At 50.7% G+C, this 20,082-nt stretch overlaps 1 protein-coding gene across 1 annotated transcript in view; it reads left to right on the forward strand.

Annotated features, from left to right (window-relative positions):
• The window catches only part of LOC127186296 (protein EFR3 homolog B-like), a 37,480-nt gene that overhangs the window by 13,148 nt on the left and 4,250 nt on the right, over positions 1-20,082 (forward strand). The window contains 17 exon segments of the mRNA XM_051142726.1: positions 2,936-3,057; positions 3,978-4,127; positions 5,353-5,487; positions 5,860-5,938; positions 6,650-6,715; positions 6,718-6,760; positions 6,888-7,049; positions 8,210-8,321; positions 8,584-8,635; positions 11,565-11,737; positions 12,619-12,694; positions 12,970-13,131; positions 14,440-14,497; positions 14,500-14,570; positions 16,725-16,792; positions 17,916-18,043; positions 18,784-18,875. Coding sequence (XP_050998683.1) covers positions 2,936-3,057; positions 3,978-4,127; positions 5,353-5,487; positions 5,860-5,938; positions 6,650-6,715; positions 6,718-6,760; positions 6,888-7,049; positions 8,210-8,321; positions 8,584-8,635; positions 11,565-11,737; positions 12,619-12,694; positions 12,970-13,131; positions 14,440-14,497; positions 14,500-14,570; positions 16,725-16,792; positions 17,916-18,043; positions 18,784-18,875 — 1,749 coding nt within the window.

The raw sequence follows: 20,082 nt of genomic DNA on the forward strand, positions 1-20,082 counted from the left end.
CCTGAGCAGCCTCTGCAGCCTTCTCCAAATAGAACTTGACCCAAACCATGCTTCAGCCAAGGCAGTGCTCAACCTTGGAGACCTAGGAAGGCCACCTAGCAGGGGCCTGCTTCACCCTTTGTTTCTGGACCTCCTGAACTTGGGTGGAATTGGTTATCTTGGGATGACATGGGTTCCTACCAAACCTCACTGCATCGCCACGTCAATAATGCAAGCAACGCTGCTTTTATTTATGGCTAACACTAACAGTTCTCTCAAATGTACATATGATGTATTTTAGTTGTAGCTTGGAAAGACAGATCTCCTTACCCACTCTGTTTGTTGAACTACTATGAGTCAGCAGAAAGCAACGGCATACTTAGGGTTTGGGTTAGTTACTTCTGTGTCACTGGGACAAAATGTCATGAAGCATTTAAGGGAGAGGGGGTTGTTTTGCGTGTGGTTTCAGAGGTTGTGTTCATCCCAGTGGGGATGGTGTGGTAAGCAGCTCATTCTCTGGGACTGAGATGCAAGATACGCCCATGAGTGCAACAATGGTCCAAAAGCTATGGGAGTAACTCACTGTCTTCTGATTGGATTTGAGTCCACTCCTTGGGAAGAAACCAATGTCTGGTGCCATAAATCTGCTCAAAAGCTATGGCTGGGGAGCTCATAGTCCCCAGGGGCAAGCCTACGACTGTTGGTTTGCTAAATGGGCACAGAATCAAACTGCCCTTTGAGTTCCTATCTCTCCACCAATGGATTAATGCAGCTCTCAGGCCTCATCAGAGAAGCTTCCTTGTAGTGGGTGGTGGTCAAAACAGAAACTCACAACTGACTGAAGTAGGGGATAAAAATCTGTGGTGTGCTCAGGCACAATGGAGCATCTGTACCACCCTTCTCCTCCCCCGAGGCCCAGGAACATCTCAGATGAGGGCCAGAAGGACTGTGAGAGAGAGAGAGAGAGAGAGAGAGAGAGAGAGAGAGAGAGAGGAGAGAGAGAAGAGAGGAGAGAGAGAGGACCAGAACAAAACAGTATATTCTGGGCATGACAGGACGAAGGGGCTCACCAACTGATAGCAGCTATGACTGTTGACCCAAGACCAAGCCAGTCCACACACCAGCATGGAGCAGGGAGAGGCCTAAGAGCCCCAACCTGAGCTATTGAACTGTTGTTAGTTGGTGGTTTCTGGGAGAGGGAGTGTTGGGATTTTTGTTAATGATTCTTTTTAATAGCGTGGCGCTTGGTAGGCTGGACCATGGTCCAGTGAATGGTCCCACACCCATGAGTGTATAAACAGCACCATGCAGAAAAGACATGAAGTTGGGAGGGGTGGGAGGCATGGAGGGTGGATCTGAGAAGAATTAGAGAAAGGAGTCAGGTTGAATAGGATAAAAATATATGGATGTATAAAAATTTTAAGGAATTAGCCGGGCGGTGGTGGCGCACGCCTTTAATCCCAGCACTCGGGAGGCAGAGGCAGGCGGATTGCTGTGAGTTCAAGGCCAGCCTGGTCTACAAAGTGAGTCTAGGACAGCCAAGGCTACACAGAGAAACCCTGTCTCAAAAACCAAAAACAAAAAAATTAATAAAAAAATTTAATGTAATAAACAATGGGGCTCGTGGAAGCTGCTCATTTGCATCTAAGGTAAAGTTAACAACTGCTAAGTAGTTAAATAGACACAGACTGGCAATTAATACCAAATACGATGAATGTAGATACTTTGAGAAGGAATAGTGTGTGTGTGTGTGTGTGTGTGTGTGTGTGTGTGTGTGTGTGTGTGTGTAAAACCAGCCAATATTTGGGAAATTATATAATTTATTGTAAATCAAAGCTTGTTTTTGTTCTTGTATCTAGACAGGGTTTCTCTGTGTAGCCCTGGCTATCCTGGAGCTCACTCTGTAGACAAGGCTGGCCTCGAACTCAGAGATCCACCTGCCTCGGCCTCACAAATGCTCAGATTAAAGATGTGTATCACCATTGCCTGGCTTTGAGATGGGGTCTTATATAGCCAAGCTAGCTTCAGAGTTGCTATGTAGCCAAGGATGTCCATAAAGTTCTGGTCCTCCTGCCCCCACCTCCTGAGTGCTGAGATGACAGGCCTGTGCGGCCACACTCAGTTTATCCCGTTCTGGGGGTGAAGGCCAGGGCTTATGCATGCTAAGTGAGCACTCTGTCAATTGAGCTGTATCTCCAATCCATTAATCTAATCTTCTTTTAGAGTTGTTTGGGGATAGTAACATTTACATTATCAAACAAAATAAATTATTTTCTTTTTTTTTTTTTTTTTAGCAGTTTATTTTGTTATGTAATGCCAGCTTCTCTGGGGGACTGGACTGAAACGAATTCCCGCTTCAGAACTGGAAATGCACAGTGCAGTACAATCCAGCGCGAGAGAATGCTGCTAAAGATGAGAGCTAAGGCTGGGCACAGGGCAAACACCTGTCATCCTAGCAGTCGGGAGGCAACGGGAGGAGGGTCAGGTTCTCAACCAACATCTGCCACAGGAAACCTTGCCTCATAGAGAAAGATCGGGGGGGGGGGCATGGAGGAAGACCCTCCTCCCCCAAATGGCAAACTATAAACGCCCAACGGTAAAATGTGATTCCGGTTTTGAAGTCAAATGTTCAGATTTGCTCTCCTGTTTCAGAATTCAGTCAAGGAGATGCTCCATGCTTGGGCCCAGCAAAGTGCTTAACAGGGGTTTGTGCAGCGTTTGCTTTGCCTTTTCTCCTCTTCCCCCCTCAACAGGAAAGGTCACAGGTTGCAGCCTTTTGAACTCAGATCTCCCAAGCGCGCTGTTACCGCTGTTATGACCAGGCAGGAGCTGGTCCTAGATGTCTGGGTCTGTGGCTTTTTTTTTTTTTTTCCCAGCAGGTGCTCGGGACACTCAGAACCAAGGTGCAGAGCAGCTGCCTCTCTTGCAAATTAAATTCTCTTCCTCTATCGGACAGTTTGTGAAGTTTGCCAACATTGAAGAGGACACCCCATCCTATCACCGAAGCTATGACTTCTTCGTGTCCCGATTTAGTGAAATGTGCCACTCAAGCCACGATGACTTGGAAATCAAGACAAAGTGAGTATGGGGGTGGGGGGGAGGCCTGTGGAGCTCCCAGCTGGGTGTCAAGGGGCTGCAAAGGCCTTCTGCCCTGGGTGACCAGTCTGCCTCCCTTGACTTTCCTTCTGGCCCACTGCTGCCAGAGAGTGGCTGCCGATCAGAATGGGGCTCCCAGAAGATGGTTCTGAAGGAAAAAAATCTTTTGGGCCAGAAAACAGAGTAAAATATAACATAATGGTCCCCTGAGTGGAAATTGGGGGCCAGGAAAAAATACACAGGTGAGTGAACACACGCAAACCCTACACTCACTCCTCTGTTTAAAACGTGCATTTGAACACCCCAGAAACAACCTACTCCCCAGTATCTATACCCATCAACAGAGCCCAAGTCCTACAGTGGCTCTCCCTCACTCCATCTTCTGGGTCCTCCCGCTCACCTCACTCTCCTACAGCCATGTGGCCAAGGACACCCCGGCCCAGGACTTTTTGCACAGTCTGTGCCATGTCTGAAAACCTTCCTCCACGGATCTCATTGCTTGCTGCTTTCCCTCTGCCATGGCATTGCTCACTTTGATCCCATTAGTAAAGCCTGCCTACCTGTCCCCACACCCACTCCTTTCCTTCTGTGCCCCCACCCCCAGGCGCACGCACACACACACACACACACACACACACACACACACACACCATGGTTTTTCCCCCCTTTTACCAAATTTCATCATTTCCCTTCCATGTCTCTTGTACGTCTCTACTCACAAGCTTATACACTACAAGAGGACAAGGCTGTTTATTAATGTATCCCAACCAGGTCAGAGCCCATGAGGAGGAGCAGGTGGAGGAGCCTTTGCCGGCAGTCAGAGTCCCTGTATCTTGAACTGTGCTCCTCTCCTGGCTGCGGATGCTCAGGGTGTGGACCTGCCTCGGCCTTTCTCCTTACAGAATCCGAATGTCGGGCATCAAAGGCCTGCAAGGGGTAGTGAGGAAGACGGTGAATGACGAACTGCAGGCCAACATCTGGGACCCTCAGCACATGGACAAGATCGTCCCGTCCCTGCTTTTCAATCTGCAGCATGTGGAAGAGGCAGAGAGGTGAGTGGGGGTGGGGCTCGGCTCTCGCGGGGACCACCCTCACACCCAGGGAACTGGAACACACCTCACTTGGGCAGGAAGGTAAAACCTAGCTACCTTGCCTCTACGGCTTGTTCCGCGATGAGTGCAAGAAAGGCATCTGCCAATCTCTGAGCAACTCTCAGAAACGGAAGCAAGAGCTCAGCGCTACCAGAGTGTACAGTGTACGTATAAGGTAGTCAGGACACAAGGGGCAAGAGACGGATTACCCTCGTGCCCCTCCGGAAGCAGCCAGCTAAGGAGGCTGAAAGTGCCCTTGTGGTTCTAAATGCCAAAAACTTTCCCTCAGACCTTCCCGTCTCACTTCGTAATGCTATTTCAGACCTCAAAACATGACTGCTTGCCAGACGTGGTGGCGCACGCCTGTATTCCCAGCACTTGGGAGGCAGAGGCAGGTGGATCTCTGTGGATTCGAGACCAGCCTGGTCTACAAAGTGAGTCTAGTACAGCTAAGGCTACACAGAGAAACCCTGTCTCAAACAAACAAACAAACAAAACGAAACGAAAATCATGACTGCTTGATCTGCCATGGCACTCAAGTGTTGCAGATACTGGATTTTAACTTTAGAACCCCCAAAGCATCAGACACACTGACCCTTTGTTTCCCCTGTAAACGGGACGGAGAGAAAGGTTCCCATTGCTGTCCCAACGCTGTTTTGGTGCTTAGAAGCTCAGTGGAGTCTGGACGTTATAGCAGCAGAGGAAAGTAAGTCTACCCCCTGGTGGCTATTTATGATATAACAGCTCACCGATTGCTGCTATGGTCTCTTAGGAGTTCCGTTCAGAAAGGTACACTCTGCGATTTGCATATCATGAAGTCATGCCCTAGCCAATCACGATGCCTTTCTTTACCTATCTCTTTCATCCTTACCTGCCTCTCCTTCCTCTTTTCAGTTCTCATTTAACTCCTCTCTGAACCCTTAGGTATGTCTAGGACCTTGAGGTCTGCAGGTCTCCCACAGAGGCAGTCCAGCCCCACCCTGCAAAAACAACTCTACCGTGTCCCCCCCAGCCTTCCCCTCCCAGCTTCCTTACACTGTGTAATAGCTGGCGGCCGTGACTGCTCTACGAACTGGTGTAGCTTGTCTCAAATTCCTGCTTGCCCTGAACAGAAAACCTAGGGGCGTTCAATCCTGACTCCCAACTGTGTGCCCCATCCTTTAGCCAAATGGCTCTGTCTCCACAGCCGGTCTCCCTCGCCCCTCCAAGCACCAGAGAAGGAGAAGGAGAACCCAGCGGAGCTGGCTGAGAGGTGCCTGAGGGAGCTGCTGGGCCGGGCAGCCTTCGGCAATATCAAGAATGCTATCAAGCCGGTTCTTATGTGAGTTGAGTGCCCCCCACGCCCACCCCCACCCAGGAAACGGTCCGCCTCCCCCAATGACTGGTCTAGGTCCTTGCCAACTGCCCCAGGTCCCCTCTATCGGCCAATGGCATATCTCTCATGCTGTGGCCAGGTCAATTCCTTTTGGGAACACACAGCAAGGCCACCACACAGTGGCCGCCTGCAGTTTGAGATGATTAGTAGGAGGGTAGCCAAAACTGCAGAGCCTATCCTGTAAACCCTTCCTTGATTGGGAACTGCAAAGGGCTCTCGGGGGTGTCACTGTCCCTCTGAGCTCAGCTCATCTCTGCTCTCTGTCATCACTCTGACTTTCCTAGTCACCCTCCTCCCCACGTGTTTTCTTCCTCACAGCCACCTGGATAACCATTCTCTTTGGGAGCCCAGGGTGTTTGCCACCCGTTGCTTTAAAATCATCATGTACTCAATTCAGGTACGGTAGCTTCCCTGTTCCAGCTTGTGCCCCGCCCCCCCCCTCGTGCAAGGGCATTCCGGGTGCTGGACACCTCTGACCTCCCCCAGCGGCCCCCAGGGAAGGAAGACCAGATTAATGTTTAATACATCCTAGGCCAACATTTTTATGAAATACAGCAGAAACTAATTCCTAGAGAAAATTAAATCTGGCAGTAAGACAAGCAGCCTGCAGTCCCCGAGCGGGCCAATTACTACTGCAGGCTTACTCTCCTTCTGGCTCCCATGTCCCCGCGCCCCCTCCACCCCCCCGTTATCAGACGGATCTTGAATTGGCATCGGGCCCCCAGCCACACTTTGAGCAGCACTGAGCTGAACCATGTGGCCTCTCACGGACCTTGCCAGTAAGACCTGGGGACCGGGAGAAATGAAAGACAATGTTTTGAAATGGATTCCTAGCCGCCTTTGAAGTTAAAGGAATCAGGAAAAAATATGCAAACGCAGATTCCCTGGGATTTGGCTACGTGTTTGTGGGCCGCGATGGGGGTTAGGGTTGCTGCAAAAAAAGAGTGCAAGGTCTGAGTGCCACCTGGAGTGTCCACTGGCTGTGGGGGTGTCATTTTGGTTTACCCTCAGCCTCTGAGGCCCAGCAGAGGGCTGCCTCTGGGATGGTTGTTTGGGGACCAGCACGTCTTCCTCCCCACAGCCGCCAGCACTCCCACCTGGTATCCAGCAGCTCCTGAGCCACCTAGACGCCAACAGCCGCAGCGCGGCGACCGTGCGCGCCGGCATCGTGGAGGGGTACTATCGGAAGCTGCGGTCATCGCTGCCACCGGCTCTGTCGGTAAGGGGGTCCAGAGGAAAAGGCAAGGGGTAGGGGGCAGAACCGACTGGCTGCGCGCGCCGGGGTTTACTGGTGAGCAGGTGTGATTCCTGTCCCGACTTGCTGATCCCTCCCCCTTGGCGCTCAGGGCCCACGGTGCTGGAGATGTTTAACACCCTGCTGCGGCAGCTGCGGCTCAGCATTGACTACGCGCTAACCGGCAGCTACGACGGCGCTGTGAGCCTGGGCACAAAGATCATCAAGGAGCACGAGGAGCGCATGTTCCAGGAAGCGGTCATCAAAACCATCGGTGGGGAGGGAGTGGGGCTGGGGGGGGGCGGCGGGGAGGCGGTGTTGAGGCTTGGGGCTGGCTCCCGCTACAGAGAGGAATTGGCAAAGATCTGGAGGTGGGGCTAAAGGAGCAGAGCCTATGAGCCAGGGCCGTGGAGGATAGATCTGCTTGAGGCTTGAAAAGGGGAGGAACTTAGTAAGGGAGAGGTACCCTGTGAGTCCTGGAGAAGGGCGGAGCTAAGGAGGAGGGGTCAGGCTGGGGGGAGGGAACTAGGAGGGGGAGGGGCCTGATGAGGACCGAGGCGCTAGGGAGCGGTTACCTGAGACCTAGGGCACTGGCCGGAGGCAGGCAGGGCCTATGGGATAAGATAAGGGCTCTGCTGAAAGGAGGGACCCTGGCCAAGCTTGGAGAAGAGAGGAGCCCTAGGGGGAGGAGTTAGGCTAGGACCTAGGAAAAGGACCTTAGGACCGGAAGGGATCTTGGGAGGGTGGCCTGGACCCTGGACTAGATAAGAGATGATCCTTGTGAGAGACCCAGGCCTCCACAATAGCATCTGCTGTATGATTGTCCGGCGCTTGTGTTGCTTAGGGACACTGAGGGAAATGGAGGCCAGCCTATGACACATATGCCTGGCTGGCTTTGAGTGAAGTCACCAAATCAGTCTGGGTCTCTCAGCTAGGCCTTCCCGCAAAGGCAGACCCAGTCCCTGTCCATTTGGCAACGCCTAGTGCTTCCACAGTGGGGCCACTGGAGGGCGGGGTGGGAATTACAGAAGGAAAGAGGAAAAGAGGCTATGAGGACTATGTGTGTCATGGATGTGGAGAAATACAAAGCCACAAGTACCTGGGACTCCTCATAATCAGAGGTCCCTGTCCCTGTGCTGTGGACCCATCGTCCTGGAGCCAGGGCAGGACCAAGGAAACCATAGAGATGTCCTGGCCCGGGGCCCTGTCCCCCAGTAAAGGAGCCCAGACTGACCACAGCCTTGGTAACAAGGGAAGGGCTGGCATCTGGAAAAGCCCCCTGCGGTCCTCATACTCCTTTTCCCAGGAGGCAATGTCACAGCAGCCTGCCTGGGCAGATCTTTCTGGGCATCACTAGGGGACCATCTGGGGGACCATTCGACTGACCCGCGCTGAGCCTGGGGGACCACTAATGCTCTGTCCTCTTCCTCGCAGGCTCCTTTGCCAGCACGCTGCCCACCTACCAGCGCTCAGAGGTGATCCTGTTCATCATGAGCAAAGTCCCGCTGCCTTCCCTGCATCATCCTGTAGAGACTGGAAGGACAGGGTTAGTCTCCCAGCCTAGCCTCTCACCCTAAATTCTGTGGCTCTGCTCTCTCTTCTCTCCTGACTCAAAAAAAAAAAAAAAAAAAACTCAGCATAGGTCATAGTCATAGGTCCCATGGCAATTTCTCAGGCTCCCTCCTACACCCACCCCTTCTCACTTTAGGGCAATTATGGGTTCCGCCCCCCTCCCATAAGATAAGCCTCTTGGTGAGAAACCCCGCACCCTACTGTCATCCTGCTGAATGTGTGTCTCCCGCCTGCAGGGAGAATAGGAACCGGCTGACCCAGATCATGTTGCTGAAATCCCTCCTTCAGGTGAGCCCCCCTACGCCCCATCCCTGTGCAATACAGCTCCTTTCAGGGGCCAGGACAAGGCAGTGATGTGTGTCCAGCTATTAAAGGGGTCACCGAGGGCCTGGAACCCAACCCGAGCTCTACTGAGTTCTTCAGAGAATGGTGGACACTTAAAGCTTCCTTTTTGTTTGTTTGTTGTTTTGAGACAGGGTTTTTTCTGTGTAGCCTTGGCTGTACTGGACTCACTTTGTAGACCAGGCTGGCCTTGAACCCACAGTGATCCACCTCCCTCTGCCTTCCGAGTGCTGGGACTAAAGGCGTGTGCCACCACCACCCTGTGCGTTCTCTCTCTCTCTCTCTCTCTCTCTCTCTCTCTCTCTCTCTCTCTCTCTCTCTCTCTCTCTTTAAAATGGTGATTCTATGTGCCGACCGGTAGCCTTGTCACTGAAACCTTGTGGGTCTTGAGATAATTCCAGCCCTCTGCCCGCCTGGTGCCCTTCGCCAGGTCCTGTCCCTCCATCTCCCCCAATTCCCCCCTGGCATTCATGTCTCTTTCACCTTCCGACCACCACCTTCTCTGCCCTCCATGTTTTCCATATGCCTCTACTGCACCTCAGCTTTCATTGCCAGAGTCCAGTTCTGTTGTTCCCAAAACGCCATTCCCACACCCAATTTGGTTGAAAAACCTGGTTCCCTAGCGAGTGTGAGAGGTTCTGAAGTCTATACCTGTGTGTATGTGATTATTTAAGGTGACGGGGCTCTGTTCTGTGGCCTGGCTGGCCTTGGATTTTTCTTTTTCTTTTCTTTTCTTTTCTTTCTTTTTTTTTTTTTTTTTTAAGATTTATTTCTTTATTTATTACGTACACAGTGCTCTGTCTGCATGTATCTCTGCAGGCCAGAGGAGGGCATCAGATCACATTCTAGATGGTTGTGAGCCACCATGTGGTTGCTGGGAATTGAACTCAGGACCTCTGGAAGAGCAATCAGTGCTCTTAACCGCTGAGCCATCTCTCCAGCCCTGGCCTTGGATTTTTTCATAGTCTGTGGCAGCATCAAACTCATGATCTTCCCTCTCCTGCTTCTACCTACCAAGTGCTGGGATTGTGGCCATACATCCAGTGCCATGCCCAGCTTTGAAATTTGTTTTTGGAACAAGCTCCTTGCCCTGGCCAAAATTTTGGATATCTCAGAATGAGGCGTGTCTCGGCGTTTCTATGTTCCCCTTCAGTTGTCATAAACACCAGGAGAATTCTCTAAGAATGTCACTTCCGGTTTTGCTCCCTATTTCAGAGATGATCCTAATATCTAACATGAATGTCTAAACTTTGGATTTTTTTTTTTCAAGACAGGGTTTCTCTGTGTAGCCTTGGCTGTCCTGGACTCGCTTTGTAGACCAGGCTGGCCTCGAACTCAGTGATCCACCTGCCTCTGCCTCCCGAGTGCTGGGATGACAGGCATGCACCACCGTGCCCAGCAAATTTTGGACTTTTTAGAGCAAAGTTCCCAGGATCTTTCTCTCTCTAGACCAGTTGCTCTCAATCTGTGGGTCCTGACCCCTCTGTAGGGGTTGAATGACCTTTTCACAGGGGTCGCCTAATACCACCAGAAAATACATATTTACATTATGAGTCATAATAGTAGGAAAATTACAGTTATGAGGTGGCAATGAAAATAATTTTGTGGTTGTGGTCACCACAACATGAGGAGCTGTTTTAAAGGGTCACAGCGTCAGGAAGGTTGGGAACCACTGCTCTCATTGTTCTATTCATGGTCACACCCAGATCACATCTCTGTTCCCCACAGGCCACTCCATGCAGAGCACCTTACTCCATGCAAGCCTTGCCCTCCCTCTTCTCCTCCCCTCATCTGTCTACAGCTTCGGCTTCTCTGGCTGCTTTGGGGCTTGAAGCCAGCTGCTCACACATGAGAAGCCAATGCCCCTCCCCTGAGGGTGCTTCTAGCCCCACTCAGTGCCCTTCAACGCAGCCCTTTGGTTCTTACATTCCCCACATCTACTTGTCTACTCTCTCCTTGGTCTTTGGATTCCTGCAGTGTTGCTGGGTTGACCCTTGTTAATTTGTACCCAGCGCTGTATGGTGACAGTCTGGGGACCATTCATATCCCTTTCAGAGTACGCTTGGCGCTCTGGAGCTGGGCTAGGCTGGCTCGATGGAAGCCTTTGAATCATCAGAGGTACCATGCTGCAAAATGGACTTAACAGGAAATGCCCTTTGTGACCATTGAGCATTTGGCATCGTGTGCGATGTATCTATTTATACCGACTGATTTGAGTCAGAAGGCCCCCTTATCACAGGGCTGTGCCGACTGTCATGTGTGTGAGTTGACTCTGTCACCCAGCTGTAACTTCCTCTGCCCTGTAGTTCCTGTGACTCCTAGTCTTTTTTTTTTTTTTTTTTTAAAGATTTATTTATTATGTATACAACATAATGCCTGTCTGCCAGAAGAGGGCACCAGATCCTAGTATGGATGATTGTGGAGCACCATGTGGTTGCTGGGAATTGAACTCAGAACCTCTGGAAGAGCAGCCAGTGCTCTTAACCTCTGAGCCATCTCTCCAGACTGGGACTCCTAGTCTTAACAAGGCATTGTACGCACTGTGGGCATTTGTCACTTGCTCCCTGACCAGCGGGCACGCAGAGGTTCCCTCGTGCTTGCCTTTTCCTTAGTGTTCATTCTTTACTCACTTTTAACCCTTACTGCCCCTGCGTACTCTCCCCATACACCTACGTGTCAACTGCGCTGCACTGAACAGACTTTCCGGGTGGATATTCAGGGCCTGTGAGAGAAGCAGGAAGAAGCTGAGTTGGAGGCTGTGTACAGAGGATGGACAGATGGACACGACATAGAATTCTTCTAGCTGTTTCTCCAACCTATCTCTGTACCGAGAGAGGAGTGTTCCTAAGCACACCTGTCCCGGGCTTCCTCCCAGGTATCCACGGGTTTCCAGTGCAGCAACATGATGTCAGCCCTGCCCAGCAACTTCCTTGACCGCCTTCTCTCCACTGCCCTCATGGAGGATGCAGAGATCCGCCTCTTCGTCCTAGAGATTCTCATCAGTTTCATTGATCGTCATGGCAACCGCCACAAATTCTCTACCATCAGGTGAGTGTGAGGTCTCTCTTCTGGTAGATGAGTCATGGGGGAAACACAGGTGAGCCCTATCGCCTTGGCTGGCAACCTCACACCCAGGTGGAAGGTACAATTTGGAGGCAATGAGACCCGCTAGAGTACATCTGTCGTTAGTCAAGAAGAGCAGGGACCAGAGGTCCCTGTGCCTAGGATGGGGCCTGGAGAGAGCATGCTAGGGTTAGAAAATGGAAGAACTGGTACTAAGGGATCTTTCTTTCTTTCTTTCTTTCTTTCTTTCTTTCTTCCATTATTATTATTATTATTATTATTATTATTATTATTATTATTATTATTTGTTTTTTTGAGACAGGGTTTCTCTGTGTAGCCTTGGCTGTCCTAGACTCGCTTTGTAGACCAGGCTGGCCTCGAACTCACAGAATCTGCCTACCTCTGCCTCCCAAGTGGTGGGATTAAAGGCGTGTACCACCACGCCCGGCTCTTTCTTTCTTTCTTTCTTTCTTTCTTTCTTTCTTTCTTTGGATTTTTCGAGACAGGGTTTCTCTGTGTACCCTTGGCTATCCTGGACTCACTTTGTAGACCAGGCTGGCCTCGAACTCACATTAATCTGCCTGCCTCTGCCTCCCGAGTGCTGGAATTAAAGGCATGTGCCACCACAAGTCTAGGTAAGCAGGGAGTATAGGGTCATTGGCACTGAGGACTTGGAAGGAGTAAGGGGAAGAAGGTAATCAACAAGTTAAGAGAAAGAAACAGGACTGAGAGAGCTTTGGAGAAAAACGGAGATTGGGCTAAGAACCAAAGCCAACCTTTTAGCGCTGGGGATAAAACTTAGCGATACCCTGTGAACTCAGGTTGGCCTTACACCGGGGCTAAGAGGCTCCTCCACCCCTTCCTAGCACCCTTGGTGACATCTCGGTCCTGAAGTTGAAAGTGGACAAGTGCTCCCGGCAGGACACTGTCTTCATGAAGAAGGTGAGTGCCACCACAAGACACAGAGTCCCAGAGGAGGCCAGCCTTATTGGTCTCAGTCTTCCAGTGCCTGAGTCACTGCTTGACCACTGGTCCCAGAGCCTGCCTCCTCCCTCTTTTGGTTGGTCAGGACAGCCAGTTACTCAGGATAGAGATGGAGCACCACACACAGCTCCTACCTCCCCTTCAGACGGGCCTTCCTCTCCAGTTCTCCTTGTCACCCACTCTGGACCCAGCCCACTGACCATAGCTGTCTTCTGCCCCTGCCTTTGTCCCAGCACTCCCAGCAGCTATACAGGCATATCTACCTGAGCTGTAAGGAGGAGTCGAACACTCAGAAGCACTATGAGGCACTCTACGGCCTCCTGGCGCTCATCAGCATCGAGCTGGCCAATGAGGAGGTGGTGGTGGACCTCATCCGACTGGTGCTGGCTGTTCAGGTGAGGCCGGATGTGGGCAGGACCAGACCAGGATCATGGGGGTGGGGGTAGGGGTGGGGGATGAGGTCAGGCTGTCTAGCCAGATTCAAAGAGGAATACTCTGTAGCAGTTGCTTGATAGTTGTTTTGGGGTCCAGAGACGCTTCCTCTATCAAGACCCCAAACCACGGTCTTGTCTGGGAAGACCTGGAAACTAATTGATTTATGGCTCATGTTCATCTTTAAGATGGAGAGGACACAAGATCACCTGGAATCAATCTGGGCCCCAAGCATTTCAAGGCTCTCATGGGACCTGAGTGCCACCCCGAAAACATTCAAAAGCCCTGAGTGATTCTGAAACAAAATGTGTTCATCTAAAAATCCTCTCATTCTCAGATTTACTTTTTCAGAATTGCTTCTGGTGCTTGTTTAAAATACATATGGTGCCAGACATAGTGGTGCACTTGGGAGACAGAGGCAGCAGATCTCTGTGAGTTTGAGGCCAGCCTGGTCTACAAAGAGAGTCCAGGACAGCCAGGGCTACACAGAGAAACCCTGTGGCGAAAAAACAAAAACAAACAACAACAATAACAAAAGGAAACCCAAACTGGAAAACCACAGTGTCCCAAGCGGGACCTGTGTCTTTAACAAGCCTGCTATGTGATCCATAGGCAGCCAGTGTGGTGCTCGGTACGGTAGGACCTGAGACCTTCAAGGTCTGCCCGGGTGGAAGAGCACTGCCAAGGAAGCCAAGGTGAATCTCCGACCTCTGACCTCAGAGGTTACAGTCTCTCAGGCCTGAAGCCAAGTAGGCATCACATTCTTGAACTTAGTGACAGGTGTTTTAGGCCATCTTTGTGACCGTGCCAACCCCTGCAGGCCAACCTAGATGCTACAGTTTTCTTTATGTGCCCTAAGAGGTAGAATTTGGGGTTCCCTTGAGTTCCTATCTCTCGGTGACTCCCACACCTTTTAGCATATGGACCCGGCTTAGCATGCCGATCCAATCCAGTCAGCTGGGCTTTGGCAGCTAAATGGCAAGGTTATCGGTAAGGAGGAGGGCTTGGACGGTGGCTGTCACTACAGCTGGAACCACAGGGTGAAGAGATGAGGCCATGGTCGCTATCCTTAGTAGAGATTTAGGAGCCTCCAGCTTGTGGATTGTTCCGGAGACCATCTTTTCCAGCATCCCCGAAGGGTATGGGACAAAGACCTAGCATAGGAAGATGAGCCGTCTCTAAGAAGATTGGGGAGAGGTCAGGTGGGAGGGCAGAGACTTTAGGGTAGTTTGTCAGGGAAAAAACTCTGGATCCTATCTATGTTCCCACAGGACGTGGCCCAGGTCAACGAAGAGAATTTGCCTGCTTATAACCGCTGCGCACTCTACGCTCTGGTGCGGCCTACCTGAACCTCATCAGCCAGCTCACAACGGTGCCTGCCTTCTGCCAGCACATCCACGAGGTTCGTGTCCTCATGAGCCCTTGAACGTTAGACATAATGGAGGACGTGCTGAAGAACTAAAGATCCTCTCTCCTTAGCCTCCTGGGTGAAGGGATCTCACCTGCACCCTACCCACTGTCCTCACACTCCTCCAGCCATGTGAATGGAAACAATTTAATAAGAGTTTGGGGGAGGGGGCTGGAGAGATGGCTCAGTGGTTAAGAGCACGGCCTGCTCTTCCAAAGGTCCTGAGTTCAATTCCCAGCAACCACATGGTGTCTCACAACCATCTATAATGTAATTTGATACCCTCTTCTAGCCTGTGGACAGAACACTATATACATAATAATAAATAAATCTTAAAAAAAAAAAAGAGAGAGAGAGAGTTTGAGGGAGGAATGAGCATGTGACTCAGACGGTAGAGTACCTGCCTAGCATGCATAAGTCCCTGGGTTCAATTCCCAGCACCACGGGAAACTGGGTATGGTGACATAGAGCTATAATCCCCAGCACTCAAGAGTCTCAGTGGTAGGAAGACCTTGGCATAGTAAGTTTAGGGCCAGCCTGGGCTAAATGAGGTGCCACACAAAAGAAAGGAAGGAAGAAAGGAAAGAAGGAAGAAAGAAAAGAAAGAAATCCAAACAGATCTAAACACAGCGGTACACACCTAAATCCCAGCTTTCCTATGACAGAATGGGAGTCAGGGACAAGAATGAGACACAAGCTTGTGGCCAGCTAGCCTGAAGTATACGCTGCAGTGGGAAAAGTAGGAGAGACCTGGATCAACAAGGTGGAAGGCAAGAACCAACTCCCCAAACCTCCACACACACACTAACTAATTTAAACAGAAATGAACCCTGTCTCAAAAAACAAACAAACAAACAAACAAACAAACAAACAAAAACCAAGGTTTTGCCATAGCGCTCTCCAGGCCACAAAAGCAAGAAAACTGTGAACCACAATTATGCAAATTAAATACTTGTGAAATTTTCCTCAATTTGCCTATCAGGATTACAGTCTTTTTTCCTTTGCTGAAATATTTTAAGGCAAATTCCAGCTCCCCATGCAGGAATTTAACATATATCAGTAGGCAAAAGAGAGTTTGGAGGCAGCAGTGAAAGAACAGACAGTGGCTTCTCCCTCCCTGGCTGCCCTGCTGCCCCATATCTAATTAAAATTTGAACCTCGCCCTGTTTTTTGGCAGCCAATCTAGTCAGTGAACCTCAGTTGCTGCATATCGATCTTTTGAGACTTTCTGGATGGGGCTCGAGAGATGGCTCAGTGGTAAAGAGCACTGGCCACTCATACAGAGGACCTGGGTTCAGTTCCCAGCAACCCATGGGGTTAGCTCAGGACTGTCTATAACTCCCGTTCCAGGGATCTGCCACCTTCTTCTGGCCTTCACGGATACCAGACATACAAGTGTAGAACATATATGTGCATATGGGCAGAATACTCATACACATAAAAAAAAATAATTTTCAGGTCAGAGGAAAACTCAGAAGTATTTTAAGTGGAGTCATATGATGTCTAGGATTGGCTTTAACATTCCAGGTCCCTGCTGACCTGAGCTGGCTGTGGGTATGTGGGCAGTCGCTTCATCATTGTACCAGGATTTCCCAAGAGTGTCAAACTTTCCCAGGCGCTGGGCTGGGAAGGGAGTACAAGCAGCCCTCTGCACTGGAAATAGCGGAGCTGTTGCCAGGTCGCCCTCAGACTCCTGGCTTCTCGCCACTTCGGTGACTTTTACATCTCTTCCCAAACACTTGCAAGGGCTATAGGGGACATCTCAAACTGTCCCCATCCGTCAGATTGTGCCAGACGTGTCCCCTGCATTCCCTTTTTACTTGTGTAAATCAAAAGTACAGGAATAAGGCATAGAAGAAAGAAACCTCAGTCTCTAAGGGACGAAGTGCCCTGTGCTTGGAGGACGCTTGGCACGTGTGCGTCATCAATGGCGACAGCTTGAGCAGCCACGAGTCTCTCCAGGCTGCTCTGACGGTGACTGGGGATTTGGATTCTCCCTGGAGAAGCTCTGTGCGCTGCTGCATCTCTGAGGAGGCTGAGGAGGGGGAGGATGCTGAAAGTGAGCTTGCAGCTCTTCCTGTCACCTGCTCTGAGGCGCCTCGCCCTGCAAGACCCAGCTCTTATCTTTTCTTCCCTTCCAAACTCCAGGTAATAGAGACGAGGAAGAAAGAGGCACCATACATGCTTCCTGAGGATGTGTTTGTGGAAAGACCCAGGTAAGGACAGTACCAGGGATGCAGTCAAACATGGGCACGTGGGCAGTATGAGGCCAGACAAGGACACACATGAGGGTGGGGGTGGGGCTTACACCTGCCTGAGATTTTCAAGTCCTGGGTGGAGTTTGGCCTCATCACAATATCCATGGCTGCGATGCCATCAAGCCTCAGGCAGGCCATGGTGGGCCAGCTGAAGGGTCCTGCTGCATAGGAGGAAATGCAACCTCTAGATTAGACCCACGGTGAGTGCGTCCTAGAGGAGCCACCTGGACAGAACGCAGCCTTCAGACAGGGCTATGGACCAGTATCACCACGGCATGAGAAGAACACAAGGGAAAGATACTCTGAGAAACAAGAAGACCAACAACAGGACTCAGCCTCCTAAACTGTGGCCCTTCGTGCACTAACCGCAAAAGAGATTGATGCTGGGGGTAGACCTGTTTGTAGTCCAGTGGCAGAGCACTTGCCTAGCCCAAGTGAGTCCTGGGTCGATCCCACCCACCCCGAGCACCACAAAAGAAAAAGATTTAGAAAGTCCATGATGCTTTGAAAGGATATTTAGTTGTGCGATAGTTATTAAATGATAGAGGAGTGAAATCCTCAGGCACAGGCTGGGAAAGATAGACCAGTTGATAAAGTGCGTGTTTTGTAGCATACATATGAACTTTGACCCTCAGAACCCATGCTGTTAAGAAAAGGCCAAGTGTGTTTGTCAGCCCGAGCTGGGGGCGGGGACACGGGTGGTAATCTGAGTTTGCTGGCCAGCTCAGAATCAAGGCCAGTGAGAGAGACCCTGTCTGCAAGAGAACGTGGGATGTTGCCTAAGCAACAACACTCAACATTGACCTCTGGTCTCCACACAGCTGCGCGCACACACATACGCACCCAAAATTTATCACAGAGCAGGGTGTTGGGGAAGGGGGCGTGTATGTGTGGGCCCATGCAACTGAAGGATTCTGTGTAAGATGTAAAACAGTGGGTGTCCCTGGAAAAGGGAGAGTAAGGCAATTTTCTTCTGTTTCTCTGTCGTGTCGCATCGTCAGGGTGCTGCAATTATGGCAAAGTCATCCAGGGATTGTCTTAGCTGCCCACGCTTCTCCTCTCCCCCTTCTTTGTCTTCCAGGCTGTCCCAGAGTCTGGATGGTGTGGTGATCGAGTTTCTCTTCCGCCAGAGCAAAATCAGTGAAGTCCTGGGAGGCAGCGGCTACAATTCGGACAGACTCTGCCTGCCCTACATCCCTCAGCTGACAGGTATGCGCTCTAGGCAAAGCTTCCTGTCTTTGTCTGCCTTTTCCGCTAGGCAAGAGCCCTAGAGCAAGGGAGTGTGGACCCCCTGAACCGCTTGTGGTGGCATCGTAGGTGTTACATGAGAGCTGAGAGACACACAGAACTCATGGTGAGATCCTGGTTTCCTTGCTCCTCTTCAGTTTGGGGTCTCAGAAAAGCAACTGGCCAGGAGATGACCTGGCTGTGGGGGGCGGGTTCATAGATTTAGGAAGAGCACCCATGAGCTACAGAAACAGACCCGCTTTGAGACCTCTGTGCTACCTACTGTCTAAAAGCACCTCTGGGAATCCTCCATCACATGACTATGGAACGCCTGCACTAGAGGGTTGATGTGGAGGTGTGTGGAGCAGTGAAGGCAGACGCACTTAGAAAACACTGCGTGCGTGGCCGTTAACTGTTACCCTGCGTTGATGCAGCAAGCTTACGCTAGTTGAGATACACTTCCTGGTCCCTGAGCAACTTCTTTGTTTTCACAAATGGTTGCAAAAATCTTCACTCAAAGAAGCAACCTGATCACCTTAAGATGAATGGAGAAAGCCCACTGCAACTAGAAGCTTCTGGAAGCCTCAAGCATAGCCTAAGTGTGTACTGAGCCATTGAGGACTGTGGACCAAAGCATAGGGGGTGGAAGCAATGGCTTATCCCTGGCGTTGCAAGGACTGGGAACCCCAGCTTCTGAACTCTTTTTTTTTTCCTTTTTCCAGATGAAGACCGCTTGTCTAAGAGGAAGAGCATTGGAGAGACCATTTCCCTTCAGGTAGAGGTAGAATCGAGGAACAGCCCAGAGAAAGAGGAGGTGAGCGTTTTTGTCAGTAGTCTGAGCACTAAATGTTCCACTCCCTTCACAGTGGGTTAAGAGATTTGTGGAAATTAGTTTTCTCAAGTATATTCATTTTCTTACTGATTCTCATCATGTGTAGATATTTCCAGCTAGAAGATTTATTACTGTTCTTCTATCATGAGAATATCATTTTTTAAAAAAATCACTCTAGAAAGACTTGCTAGTCTCTGTTCCCTACTCATACAAGTTAGGGAACTGACGGGCATAGGACAAGCATCATACAAAGTAAGGAGTACCCACATCAGGGTGGGACTGGGATGCGGAGATTGATGGGGAGTCTGAGGGCAGCTGTGGAGGATGCTGAGTCTTTCCCCAGGTGTGATCAGAGTACAGAAAAGTCCTTGAAGGTGGCATTAAGCATCCCTTTAACCAGGGCCAAACCCTGAGCCTGGGCACTCAGAGCTGAAACATTCCCGTGGAAGGAGGGAAGCTCTGACCCTGGCTAATTGGGCAAGCAGAGTAAGGAAGTGGAGGTGGGAGCCCTCGGAGAGCTTGCGGCTGTGAGCAACAGGACCCTTAGTGCCCTACAGCCTCAGGATAAGCTGACTGTGTCCCCTACACTGCACAGGGATTCTCCTGTCCTAGGCTTAGAGGCAGTCAGTAGTCAAGCGAAGCTAAGGAGGAGAAATGCTTACCTAGCTAGTGCCACCTACGCACAGGTGGCCTCTTGGGACACCCATACTGGTTCTTTCCCTGGGTCAGCTTAGCCCGGGGGTGTCCTGGTACCTGATGCAGGGCTATGCCCTCTCCGTGCCACACTGCTTCGCAGCTTCGGCCTGTGGCTCGGGGTCCTATGCTGGCTAAGTGTGCCATCACTGTGGGTGATGGATCAGTGCTGCTGCGGTCAAATCTTAATCCCAGTGCCTGGCATTCTGGGCTGGCCCTCCCATGTCATTTTATTTCCCTTGCCACCCTGGTACTGCTGCTGATGGAACTGTTCTCAGTTTCCTCCGTGTCATCTATCTGCACAAGTATGCTAGTGCAAAAAGCAACACCAGCAGCTGCCTTCTTGTCCACGGGAGCAATTAAACCTTTGGACCTATGAACTGTTTGTTCTTAAAATACAGCTGGGTTCCACTTCCTGCCTGTTTTCACTTAGAGAACTGGCTTTTAGTTTCCCTATACCCTATGGTTCCTTAATGCTTTGATTTTATCTGCATTG

The sequence above is a fragment of the Acomys russatus genome, unplaced genomic scaffold (assembly GCF_903995435.1).
Source record: "Acomys russatus unplaced genomic scaffold, mAcoRus1.1, whole genome shotgun sequence".
Taxonomy (NCBI): Eukaryota; Metazoa; Chordata; class Mammalia; order Rodentia; family Muridae; genus Acomys; species Acomys russatus.